General features: G+C 35.2%; 1 protein-coding gene across 1 annotated transcript; it reads right to left on the bottom strand.

Annotated features, from left to right (window-relative positions):
- Positions 1 to 401: 401 nt before the first annotated feature.
- Positions 402 to 13,831, bottom strand: stxbp3 (syntaxin binding protein 3). The gene is made up of 19 exons (XM_006634957.3): positions 13,739 to 13,831; positions 11,391 to 11,440; positions 10,794 to 10,875; positions 10,433 to 10,509; positions 10,167 to 10,239; positions 9,871 to 9,971; positions 9,146 to 9,291; positions 8,766 to 8,856; positions 8,538 to 8,662; positions 8,073 to 8,180; positions 7,615 to 7,672; positions 7,402 to 7,467; positions 5,636 to 5,716; positions 4,864 to 4,999; positions 4,460 to 4,566; positions 4,106 to 4,207; positions 2,563 to 2,648; positions 1,396 to 1,544; positions 402 to 1,076 (listed from the first exon to the last, which is right to left on the bottom strand). Exons 1-19 carry the CDS (start codon positions 13,782 to 13,784, stop codon positions 970 to 972), a joined length of 1,791 nt encoding a protein of 596 aa, XP_006635020.1. The 5' UTR covers positions 13,785 to 13,831; the 3' UTR covers positions 402 to 969.
- Between the last annotated feature and the right edge of the window lie 528 nt (positions 13,832 to 14,359).

Here is a 14,359-nt window from a genome sequence, read left to right as displayed (position 1 = left end):
ATGAACAAGGTTTACATTCTCCACCTATGAAAGATAATTTTTCCAAAATAGTTCCTCATCCCAAAGGCTTTGGATTATTTAACTTTCCAGCTTGTATAGACAAAAATAAGTCCCAAAGTCTTTTGTTCTAACTTTCCCAAGGTGCTTGAGCTCAGTGAGGAATGTTTTAAATGATAGAAAATTTTAATTAAAAAGAAAGTTTCTATATCCTCATTTTATTTGGATATTAAGAGCTAGGGGGTGTAAAATGTGATGGTGTATTCAAGTGTTTGTGAATTATTAAAATATTTAAATGTTACAATTATAAATATTTAAATTATGCTTTATTAGTAATTTGTTGAGATTGTGTAGTACATGAAAAAGTATTAAAACAAAACTGGACATCAAATGAACAGACAAAATAATTAACTAATACTTTTATTTTAGATAAAAATGCTTAATACATGCAATCGTTACAGTGTTTTAACCACATTCATTTATGGAACATAATTTATGTGTAATATACCTCTGACTTAAATTAGTAAGAAAATGAACTTTTACTTTACATACTGTAGCAATAATCTGGCTAGGATTTCTTTTAAATCTTAGTGGATTTGCGACTGCGCCTGTTGAAACAACTGTTAATTTTTTAATCCAAGCCTCGTGTCAGTTGTTTGGTAGATGGTAAAATATGATGGCTTTTACCTTAAAGTGAAAATCCAGCAGCAGATTATAAAATGGTTATTAGACCAACAGGCAGTGTTTGAATATATAAATTATACATAGCGTTTTAAATCTTCAAGTCTAATTAGTCCTCACTGCTTTCCAACATGGAATAAATACTTTGAGGGTTATGAAAATATCAAGAGACAAGCCTTTTCATGTTAATAGCAATGATGTAATTAAAAATACAAAAACCCACAGAAACAAAAGAATCCCTTCAATCTTCCCATTCAAGACTATTTTCTTCTTTTTCACATATCTTAATTTTCAAGCATTACAGCTTTCGTCGATGATTTTAAAGGGTTCTACAGGACGCTTGTTGAGTAACTTTATATCATCCAGAAGGCTTTTGGGTGTCACAATGTGAGTTGAGCCTGTCGGATAAAATTACAGCATTATTTTATTTTTCTTTTACCACATTGTTAACCTGTAAAACTAATATACAAAATTTGTCTTTTCAATTTACAAAAAGAGTCTGAATGTATATCATATTAAAAGGGAGAATTGGTTTAAATATTCATAATTTAACCTGTAGTATGTTATCATAATGGAACAAGTAGAAGTTAATTTCACACAGAATTATTGAAACTAGAAAAAAAAATCAGATGTAGAGACTTGTCTTTTGCCTTATATGCCGCCACAGGGAACAAAGAAAAAAATATGAGTTTTCAGTCTGACCATCACAATACTTACCAATGATAACTTCACATGACTTGACTCCTTGGGTCACTTCATACGCACAGCGCATCTCCGAGTAACTAACTCCTCCAATTATGAAGATGATAAGTCTTGAGCCACCCTTTCGGTCATCTGGATTGCTTGGCTTGTGCTTCTGTCGAGCACTGTGCATAGGAAATATCATGGTAATGCTATGAAGAAAGTCTGCCAACAGTGCATGTGGCTCATGGGTCAAATCAAAATGTACACATACAGTATATACACAAGATATTTCAGAACAGCAGTACTTGCTTCATAAGCTGATGGAATTAATCAAAGGTCAGTCTTACAGTCTCACTCACTTGTTATTACTGTCTATTTCCTACTGTTTCAGAAATGGCTTCAAACACCAGGCGCAGCTTTAAGAACATAAGAAAGGCTACAAACAAGGAAAAGCAATTCAACCCATCTAGCCTGTTTGGTAGTTAGCAGTTCGCTGATGCATTTCTGATGTTCTGATGTTTGCTGATGTTCGCCTTACTCAGTCATCTCTTGAAAGAAACGAAGCTATCAACTTTAACATCATGACTGAAAGCTTGTGCCATATTACCACAACCCAGAGAAAAAAATATGCAGAATACTAGCAGGTGTAATATATATACTGTATATATCAACTTAGCATCAAAATAAACTTTTACTATATACACTCTTAGAAAAATAAAGATGAAATGTCTTTGTCAAGAATGGTGAAAAACAGGAAAAACACAAAGTATCCAGCATGCACCATTTATCAATACATCTGTGACTGATAGGCTGGAGGCTGGACTAAGTCACCTCAGATGGACCCACAAGCAGGGGAGCCAAGAATCTTTAGGTGATGAATCAAGTTTCTTGATTCACCTCTATGGATATCAGACAGTGTGATGCAGATGTGCAGAACGATAAAGAATTGTAAGTTTCTACTATGTGTAGTTACTGAAGGCAACAACAGTGTACGGCTTATGACTGAGTCAATAGTCTACATTAGCTGCCCTTCCTGAGGGCTCGTTCAAATCTGACAATGCAATGTTGCTCATTTAATAATGGCTTTCTTGTACAGCTTGGTTTGTTTCCAATGCAGCACACATGCTACTGTAACTGCTAGACAATGCAGTTTTATGCTCATTGTGTGTGTGTATATATATATACAGTAGCTATCCATACCTTACAGCTCCAGATCCATTCCAAGCCGAAGGGCATTCAGATTGGTGTGGCCATTCCCTGGAGTCTAACTTGTTTTCAAGAGTATCCTGGCAACACACAAGTTAAATACAAAAAGATCGCATTTACATTGATTCACTAAAGTAAAAATGTCACAAAAACATAGCCAAAAAATATACTCAGTGACTGGTCAAGTAAGAATATACAGTGCTAAAAAAGAACTAATTCATTCATCTTCAAGCATAACTGGCTTAAAATGAAGTGAAAATAAATAATAAAATACCACCTTATAAACGGTATTCTAGTAAATTTTAAATAATTCAATAAATAATGAAAATCAATTACCTTGCCAATTGAGGTGACCATACCTAGATACTGTAATGAGATTGTATTCCTGACCCTTAGATCATATTTCTTCATTTAGGCAAATTTCTTTTGTGGCTTTAAAAACAGTACTCTTCGTTTTACCTGTACTTGTATTCTCAAGAAATAAACACCGCAATGACCTAGATTACCATTCGTCTCAGTGGTCATTTTTGAAATAATGATAACAGATTTAATAACAGTGACACCTGCTCCATAACTGGTTTTAAATTGGGATCAAATGGCTTTCAACTTTTTTTCTTAACCTGCACCAGGCTGGACCTCAGTCAACACGCAAATGGCCATTAAAGAAGTGTTGTTACAATTAAAAAAGTAGTCAACGTACAGTGCCCAAAGTCTATGAAGAAATCAAAAACGATGTTCACTTGATTTATTTAAAAGGGAGGAGAATGGAATAAGTGATTAAAGCTTTGATCATATCAATAGAGAATTCAGCTCCCCTGTTACTAGATCTACTATTATTATTAGGATCATTCAGAAGATGCTTTACCCGAAATGCTGTAGTGAAGAAGACTTCTGTTGTATTGGGTAAGGGTGTTAATCTGTAATAGACAAGTCTCTCATCCAAAGAACTGGATTTACTCTACTTAACACAAGCTCCCAATTCATGCACCATGGTACATGAAGCACTCTCATTGTGTGTTTTTTTAAAAAAAGTATTTTCAGTTCAAATCTATCACGTATCTACAAAGAGCTCCATGAATCTTTCTCCCTCATCAGAGGAGACTGTTTGTAAAAGTAAATAATGCTCCAGTAAAACACCTATGGGTGCAAATGCATGTCACTTTGGATAAAAGCATCAGCTAATTCAATTCATAACATATTTGTGGGATTTCAAAACTAAAAACTTCATGTAGCATGTTACTCTATCTTAAGAGACCTTCATTGAAGAGAATGGAAAGACAATAAAAACTAACTGACACCAAAACTATACTTCAATAAAACTACTTACAATTACCATGCCAGTTGTTCATCACCTGCATGAGATTGCATTTTAGCTTTCAACAGCAAACACTGACAACCATCTATGACACTGCATATTTACCTAGGTTAATTCACTGTAACAAAGCCAACTTTGATACCAAATAGAAGACATCTAACTAATTAAACTCTGGTTAAAGAAGCAGAAGTCAGTTGAAACAAGAAAATACATTCTGTGTACCTCCATCACATCTTTAATCACAGGGGTCCATCGAGAAAGATTGTATCTTTCTTCATGAGAACGATCTCTTCTTGTTGGCTTACGTTGCTGGAAGAATGATTGCTGGAAAAATATAATTTTTCAGATTTGTCAGTCTTTTAAGGAGAATAGTTTTAAGGAGAACATTTTAATTTTCTTTAAAAAGCACACTTTAAAAAAGCTCTAAAGCATTTTTCCATTGATCCGTTAATAAAACCATATATATATATATCACTACAACGAAAAAACAATTTAGACATGTTATCTCAAACAGAACAATGCAATACACAACGAGCAAAGACTATAGACCTATGGGTCTATAAAATGATTGCTTACAGTGGAGATAATCGGAACTCCAAGATCCTTCCAGTTCAGAATAATTTCCCTTTCATTCTCAATTTTGACATGTTGAATCAGTTTATTAAGGTTTTCCTCAGTTATCCCTATTAACACAAACAGAAAAAAAAGTTGAGATGAATTCTTTAAAAAAAAGAATTATTTCCTACATTTAGCATTCAAGGCTCTGTTGTTTTGGGTATTACTGAGGACTACTTGGATAAAATTAGGGCTTTACAGGGATATAACATTTCTACTGCCGTTTCACAAAACAAATGTTACTCTACAAAATTCAACGAAAGGTGTAAAGGTTAAAACAATCTCACTGCTAATTTTAAAATTAGTTTTACAACTTTTCAGTTTACACTGATATCCCCCATAAAATATAAGCATGAAAAACACACCGTTTAGGCTGAAGATGTATAGCAGCACAGCTCGTATCTTGTCATCAGTGGAATGAGAATGCAGCAGAACTGGAAGAAGAGTTCTCATTGGATCCTTAACCTTCTGTCCCTCTGCGTCACATCCATTCGCCAGGTCCTAAGAGCACAGAACTGCCCATGATCAGTTACTACAAGCCAGGGAGTTGATAACTAACCTTAATGGGGAACCTTCTAGTTCCCACATGACAAGGAAGCAATGGGCAATTCTGACTTGCATGGTAGACGTCTACATTGTGCACAAGTGGAAAATAAAAGTACACCAACAAGACTGTGTCACCTTCCACCAGACCAAAGCACACCATAAATGAAAGCCCTTATACGGTTAGATATTCAAACTTGCTATTCTACCAACATCACATGCGGGAACAAACACTCAATAAAAGAAGTTTAAAGTTCTATGTAATCAATGCACTAAATTACTTATAAGCAAGCTAAACATCAGCAATATAATACACTAACATTTTGCCAAGCAAGTCTGAATAATCAGCATAGCAAGTCTACTTACATTCCAGCTATGAACAGATCCACCTATTTCAATAATAATGCCTAAGTATTATCCAAACCATGACAGAAAAGAGCTGATAGAAGAATGCAAGGCTCCCTGCCCACATTTTACCATAAGGTTGCAAAACCATTGCCAAATCATGATGTTGCTTATATTGCTGCTTTCCTTTAACACATTTCATAGTTTTGACGGAGTGTGTTGAATATTGACCGGTTTAAATGACCGTACCTGTTCTGCCTTACACAGCTTCTCAACGCTCAGTTGAAAGTGGTTCATGCAGTCTTCGGCTAAATTCAAATGGATGGTTTTCTGCAAAAACATCAGGATGCAGTATTCAAAATCCTAGCTTCACCAATTCTAGTCTTACCTGTTTTCAATCACTTCCATAATTATTCCACTCACTAAACCAACTTAATACTGAATCCAACACACGATATTAATAATGTGCTGTTTTTAAACAGAATGGAGCTGCTTTTGTGGAGCAATCAGAGAAGTGATATCTGGATCCAAGCTGGATAACTTTAGACATCTTCATGTCTGGAAACAGACGAAGACATCACATCAAGCACACCTTCTGCTTTCTTGCACGTCACATTTATCAAGCTGTTGGAATTAGAATTACAGCACTGCTGGTATGGTTCACAAATGACCTCACTCACATTTTCACTTCTATTCTGCATCTTACTCGCACTTGCGCTGTCGCTGTCTCGCTATGTTTGTGTTTCAGAGTCCCAGATTTGAGCCAGTGATCCATAATAACCCTTCTGCTTTGACTTCTTCTTTAAATTACACTTTGAACTTTCAAACTCAAAGTAAGAACAAAATGGTACGAACAATAATAAGTGCAACGGTCGAACCACACTCACATATCAAAACGTAAACAGTGTAACCATGCAATCATCAACTTGTGATGCGCGGGTTGATATATTACCAAAAGCAAAATATTGCAGAAAACCGATCATTTGTATCTTAAATTAAAGTGGTTTTAAGGTTTAAAACGGACATTTTACCATATTTAAGCTCTAATTGGTTGTATCACAAGGCAAAACAGGAGAAAATGTAAGCAAACGGACAACACTGTATTACAAAGAAAAAAAACATAATGGCAACCTTGTTGGAGCAGATCAGGACACAACTCCAGAACAGCAAGATTAAAATAAAGAGAGAGGGACAAAAGAGCCAGGTGGGAGAGGTTTGGCGAGCTCGTCAGCACAACAGGAAAAAAGCACAGGTTACGTTATCTGCATCGATTGTGAAGCACTTTACAAAAATGACAGTCACAAGACTGGGCTACTTTAATCTCTTTAAAACAAAGAATCTGGATATGCTTTTTCAATAAATGTTGATCAAATGAATGTTCGAATATTGTTGAGTGTAATTTCTAGTGGAGCGGGTTCAGACCGGCTTCGGGTCAGTACTTTTATCATTTTAAATCGGGTCGGGCCGACCCGTGCCTCATTAATGACAATAGACTGCTGCACGGCGGCAAGGACATCCCACCAAACTGACTGTCTCGTTTTCAATGTGTGACATCATTTCATTTCTGGTGCATAAAACTAAAACACTGAAGCGATAGGCGCTGATGGGGAGAATGAAGAGGTGAGGTGGTCCACCATAACTCAAGCTTCATAAAAACACAAAGGCAACAAAAGGCTACAGCCAAGGAGAATGAATAGAAACTTTGCCCTTTCGGCAGACCCTCAAGCCAGGAAAGCCTACAACTAGGCTGGTGCTCGCCCCATTACTGACAAACACATATCCCTTAACGGTTGGTGAAACCCCGATATCTAGAACCAACACACAAGTCCCTCCTCCCACTATTAACAGCTTGCAGTTCTTAACAGTGCTCCTAGGGGGAGCCCCTTCATAGCGGACACTACAATGTTCTTTCCTCTGACTTAAACAGTGCTGACTTGCTTTAAAGCTCGATTTAACTCTGCAAAGCTAGAATACACAAAAAACAGTTATAATGTACATCAAATAGTGTCACTGACCTGTGCGACTTGTTTACGGAAACCAGGCATTTTCTTCATGAGCTGAGACAAACCACTAATTGTAATCTGAGGAAAAAAAAAACTCTCCTTGGAACACAATATATGAAGCACCTTTTTCAAAATCAATGATTTAATTCTTCAATATCCACATAACTGGAATATGAGTAACTGGTATCAATAAAGAAGGGCACATTACAAATAAGAAAATCTAACCTTCTCATCCGGTCGCTTCTTGTTGGAAGAAATTTCCTTCAGCTGCTTTGGGATTTGTCTATCATGAAATAATTTAATGGATACAACTTCAATAAACTTAAAAATATACTTCATATAGTAGGTGTGAACCACAGTATAATGCAACTGACATACAGTTTTAAAAACTAAAGGGAGAAACCCTATAAGGAACCTGGCCCTTCAAAGTAATAAAATTTTACCTCATTTAAAACTGAAAAGATGTTGGTCACTTCAAAAGTTCCTGTTCAATATGGCGTGTTCTTATGACATTCAGTACAATTCATAGATACAGTACATGTCAGCTTATTGCTGAAACCTCTAAACTGCATTGTTTCTTCCGACTTTTAGCTACTGTGCTTTTGAATTCAGAATCAGTATGTAATCAGAGCAATAAATGAAAAGAACATGGTAATTCTATAAAAGAATTCCAATCTACCTACTCAGCAACTTCTGCTATGTGCATATGTCGGAGTTTGACCCACAGCTCATCATCCTCGTTCAGAAATGCCTCCTTTTCCTTTGAAGTGGGTCCTTCTTTTGTCTGGTACCTGAAGACATAATGCGATATCAAAACAGCAGGCACCTGTTTGGTTCCTGCTGGAACATTCTGGAACAGTCGATTTCTCGGGATCATTCTGAAATCAGCCTTTCAACCATTTTGTTATGGGATACATGCTGCACCATTAAGAAACTTACTTTTGATTATACAGAGTAAATCGGTTTACACTACTAATAAATAAAACTTATAAGCACCATTCAAACGGAACCATTGCCATGTTAACTTTGGAAAAGATGAAGAGAAGACCTAGGAACCTGTTTAATATAGTAAATTCACTTTGCTTTTATTGCATTACAGTACTCACTACAAAAACATCCACTAGAAGACAGAAGTTAAAAACACTTACTTATATACATCATTTTCAATAGGGATCACATCATAAGCCATAGCTTGGTATGTCAGCTCATGAAGGATTGGAGATACAGGGTCAAAACCACGATCAATTATCAAAAGCTGTGCATGTGTTTTTCCCTGCAAAACAAGTACAGAACAATTTGATTAAGATACGACAATTAAGTGCAAAATAATCAAGACAGTTTTGTTTCTAAATTTCTAGTGTTTAACACAATCTCACCTTCTTCTTGCACTTTTCATCCATCTCATAGTGTTTGGCAAGTTTTGTGTCTACCAGTTCAGCAAGAAGCTTTGTATTATCCAAAGGTTCCCTTTTATAAACAGAAACAGTCCATTTACATTAATGTGAATGATGCTACCTATTTTGCATATTTGCAACAAAAAATGGTTTAAAAATATATCACTGCAGTGATTATACAAATTCTACCTCTTCCTTTGAACATTTATGTTGGTTCAGTGTGTTAATCAGCAGTAATTGTTAATGTAGCCAAGTAATTTATTAAACAATAACCACTAGTTTAATACAACACAATTACAACAAAAGCTATAACTATTCATAAAAAGGGGTATCAATGCTTAAGAACAAAAAAACATATATACCGCTTATATCTAACACCAGGGTTTTCTTCCAAAGTTGCGCACACTGTTACAATCTGATCAGCTATTGCCTCCAATGTGCTCTGTCTGTCTTCACTGGAGCTGCTGTAAATGCTTCTGAAGGCAGCCGAATTGTCAAGCACAAACACCTAAAAAAGGGAGACCAGGGTTTAAAGTATTTGATGTTTGTTATGTACATAGGATAGTTCAAATGTTCAGAAACAACATGCAGAGAGAGAGCAACATTGTTCATTTTTCCACAGTCTAATCCTTGGATTAAACTATTGGTGTGCAGTCCTGAAAAGATAAGTGACTACAGATTTACAATATATAAGCAAAATGAACACACCAATGACCAAAACTACATCATACAGTAATAAAAATTCAGGAGCCCTAAATAGGGTCATGTCCACTTTAAGATTTTTTTTTCCCCCCCAAGAACTCCGTTTCTCAAAACGTAAGGTTTTGTCATTCCCAGAAAACTTTTTCAGCACAACCAGATATACATCAATAGATGGCAAAATTAAAAAGATTCCATTTCATCATGTTTCAGTACATGTAAGGATGTAAAGAAAGTGAGTTCAGTCCTGTAGTATTTTAAGAACTATATATATTTTAGAAATAGATAATTCACACAGCTAAATCATTCTCCAAGGAGTTATGTTAACACATACATTTCAGGAAAGAATACCAGTAAGTTACCATTGACAAAAACAGAATACACTTACTTGTGATTCTTTGGGCAAAAAGTTAATGTTTATTTCCTTACAAATTCTTATTAACTTTCCACAGTCAGTCTTCATTTTGTTAAACAATTCATCTGGACAATCTAAGAGAAAGCATTTTATTCAAACTTTAATCAAACACGGCACTTAAAATGTTCTCTCTTCAGTTAAAAGTGAATACATACCAACAATAAAAAAAAATAAAAGACCACCTATTAAAATATATTAGGTGTTAAAAAAATCAAGGTTATTTGTAAAGACTTCCACTCAGAGCAAAATAATTTTAATGATATACTTACAATCTGTAAAATACACCAGTGCTGCTTTGTATTTTGGTTTGTTCTTGAAGTCACTGCAAAGCGCTTCAACACTCTGAAAACAGACAGAAAGTTCCCATCAGATTATAAACCTAAGTCTTAACAAAGACAGATATTAGCTTCATGCACAGTCCACAAAAACAATCATATCAAATTACTTTCACGCAACAGCATTTTAAAAGACTCTCATACTGCACCAAAAACACTTTTTGTTTCTACTGAGGAATGGAGCTTAACACTGCACAAACCTTTTTTACTGGAGATATAAAATAGACAGCCTTCATTTCGGGCACCGGTTCTCTGTTTTTAAACAGGTCTTCCACAACTGCGAATGAGACGTTTGTCAGATTAATAAACACTCACACACAAAATGTTTCTCTGCAGAACTACACCAAGAGCATACAGCCTTTTACAGCTACAGCATACCTCTCTTCAGTATTTTCAAAAAGCTCTCCTATACTTCTATAACCCAAAACATTGCACTTCATCAAACTGCACTGCATAAAATATCAATGCCCTTGATCTTTCTTTTACACAGTAAAGCCATAAGATGCAAAACCTAATTTAAATCCGAAATGAAGTGTTCCAACACACAATTTGGTTACCTACTTGTAATTCTCTCACATGTTAGATCTGACATTTTGCAGCATGATGATAGGAGTTTGGTGGTGAACTGATCCAGTATTAACAGCTGAAATACAATAAAAATGTAACCATTTTTATATAATTATATTAGATTCATACACATACATACAATAACATATCAAGCTCAAAAGCAATTACACTAGCATAAGAACAACTTCTTACAATATTTATAGTATCCAGAACACCCTATAATACTTATTGCCATTGGGTATATGAACAGCCCTAGTACTGTGTTGTTATTTAAGCAGAGTAACAGCACAATACAAGGCAGATTAAAGCTACTGTATATTACCAAATATCAAAAACCACTACAACAAAAACGTGTTACAATAATGATGTACTAATTTTATTACACAGTAAAGCATTATAGGAAACTAATATACAGTACTTCTTTATTCTTCTCATTGAAGACAGACAATATCACCAGCATTGTACCTGAAAATAATTTGGATTAAATCCTTCTCAAAATTTAAGACAATACAATACAGCTTTATTCCAGGAAATTTAAAGTTTATTGTAACTGTTAATGATACACTAGCTTCAGGTATGACAAAGATATACCTTCCATCCTCGAGAGTTTCTGCAATCTTCAATAACTGTGTCCTTTATTCCTACAGATAAAACAAATCCTTAATTAACAGGAATAATAAATGCTTAAATGAGAATATGTGAAAGCACGGGTATTAAACAACAGATATACTGTAATGCATTTAAGAACTTATTAGATGACTTATCTCTACATAACACAGAGCTATGCCGTAAATGCTTACTCACTTTGATCTTTACTGCTACCCACCTGAACAAAACTACATTACTCATGTCTGTGCATTCCTGCACACAAAAAAGTAATCTCAATTCATTCCAGATTTATAGAGAAACTGTAGGATGATTTACAAATAAGAAACTGTTTCTCTAAACTATAGCACGTTTACTCAAAACACCAATGAACGTGCGTACAGTAAGCTGTTTGTTAACAAAATGTCCTTGAGATTCTGAACAATGCGTGAACTACAGGCAGCTACAAATGGCATTTCTGATCAAATAAAAGCAAGAAAGGAAAGTCATCCAGTTGCTGGAAGAGGGGGCTGTGTGGAAATGAGAATTTTAACTCCTGTTAATTGGCTATAAAGACAGCGCTGCTGGGGGACTGGGCAGAGAAAGAGAAAGGACAGAAAAACCTTTTTCTTCCTCTCATGCTGTATGGTGCTTTAGCCGAAATAAAGACGTTCACTTGACCTCTGTAGTCTGGACTCTGCTTAATTCCCTCGTCAACCTGAAGAGGGTTTACCCTCAACCATCTCATTAAGACTATTATACTAGACAAGACACATGCCAGGAGGTATAAGGAATGACAGGCACACAGCAGGAATATACAGAAAGAAATATACAGAAACATCTTGCAAGCCAAAACATCAAACGTTTTGAGTTCCAACTACAAATGCGGAACAATAAGCCTTCCATATTCTCAAGTAACCATTAAACAACCCCGGATCCATAAAGACTGTTCCACTGTTCTGATAAGGTCTAGTGATTCAGCAATCTGGTGAGACAAACAATTTCTCTTTTTAACAGAAATAATCACTGCAGTACGTAAGACTATTCAACAAAAATTAGGACATGCCATCTGACGCACACGGAAATGACAACCGTGGGTTAACTAGCTCACTAGTTTTAAATTCTCATTCCAAAATTTCTTATACAAATACCTGCTAACAATACAATAAGCTACTGTTAAAATATTATCTGATGAAACTGACAAAGGCAGGAGTCAGAACTGGCATCCTTTTTTAGTCTTTACTCTCTTGTGTATCTGTATATTGCATTCTCCACAAATGAACGGTCATGTGTTCAAGCACATAATAAAGATGATTATTTGCTTCAATGATTACAGAGAAGTTACATAACCTTTTTGCGCTAAGGTATTAAACTGTTCTTGTTAATATCTGCGAAGCATCGCTGTTCTGTGCATTTGAGTTCTGTGGATGACTGAGTCATCCTAATTGTGGATTTTAAATTATTTAAACTTAAACCATAAATAATACATTTTGTTAGAAGGGAAACTATTTTGTCCAGGAAACCAGAAATATTGGGATGTTTTTAAAGTCTTTGGGGTAACAAGGTTTCACTTGGAAATCTAGATATCCCAAATGTTAAATTTCTTTGGTTTATTTTTTTTTACACAGCGTTAATAGATTTCTGGCTCACTTTAAATTCCTTTCTTAGCCAAATACGGAAATAATTATTAGACTACTAGCTGTAGTCCAAGCTGTCACTGAGCATCATCTATAGAATATAAAGAGGTTTTTTTCATATGTCTTCAAGCTACACTTAATTTGAAATGAAAAACAAATTAAACGATATGCGATACAACATAGAAAAACAAACATGGTTCAAAGCAACCGACGTGTAGCTGTGTTTTGTTAGTGTACACTGGGTAGGGTTAAGGAAAGCTACAATTCAATGCGCTTTTGTCATCCAGTTCAACCATCTAGCTAACCTGAACGCCCAAATCTAGCTCGTCACGATCAATATTTATCAGGTACGAAACAAGATCACAAAAAATTCCAATGTGGCGACCTGTTGCCTGATTAAATGAAATGTTTTTTGCTTACAAAAAAAAACCGATGCGCTTGAATCATGCAAAAAATGGTGTTTGTTATTTAAACCAGAGTGGCCTCAAAATGTTTTTACCCCAATCAGCACAGAAAACTGAAAGCAACTCTCCTCCACCATTCCAGACTTCCGCATTCGGAAATTTTGGGAAACAGCTACAGTAGCTCCTTTATCATCAACGGCCATTAAAATACAGGCGCAATCAGTAAAACGTGATTAACGGGAAACCTAGTAAAAATACAAGGCTGTGAATCAAAACTGTTTTACTGCAAAACCTGACAGTCTGAAGAACTTACTTTGCCAAACTATGTTTCTCAGCCCGTGTTCTGAGCCAGTTGCCATCTTGTTTCTCTGCAGGAAGCCACCGTTACGTCACCACAGTACAATGTCAGCTCAGTCCTAGAGGTCTGTGAAGTCAGAGAACTCATTTCATTTTGCCACACAGATGAACAGTAGTTAGTCATCTTAACGTTATAATTAACAAAATTATTGTTTCCTATCCTCATTAAAGTGAACATTAAGTACATTGGCTGTCAAAACTCTTGGCATTCCTGGAAGTCTCAACGAAATAAGACATTAAGACAATGAAGTAAGATATTGTTATTTGTTGTGATTTATTGTTATTTATTTGCTTAGTAGACGAGTTTATTCAGGGCAATTTACAGAAGCTTAGTAAAAATGATTCAATGTAAATAGGTGCGATAATACATTAGCTCAATTTAAATCTAAAGTACAATACACATCCTTCTAATAACAGGCTAATAAAATAATAATAATAATGATAATACAATTCCTTTTATAAACACTTTTCCAAAAACTTTTTTATAAGCATTCTCAGCTTTACAATAACACACACCATACACAACAGAATCAAAAAGTGAGAATGTGCTTTCTGAAAAGCAAAAATGCCATTTAAA

Source organism: Lepisosteus oculatus, chromosome 9, assembly GCF_040954835.1.
Source record: "Lepisosteus oculatus isolate fLepOcu1 chromosome 9, fLepOcu1.hap2, whole genome shotgun sequence".
NCBI lineage: Eukaryota > Metazoa > Chordata > Actinopteri > Semionotiformes > Lepisosteidae > Lepisosteus > Lepisosteus oculatus.
The sequence above is the reverse complement of the archived record's forward strand: the minus strand, read 5'-3'. Positions and strand labels throughout refer to the sequence as shown.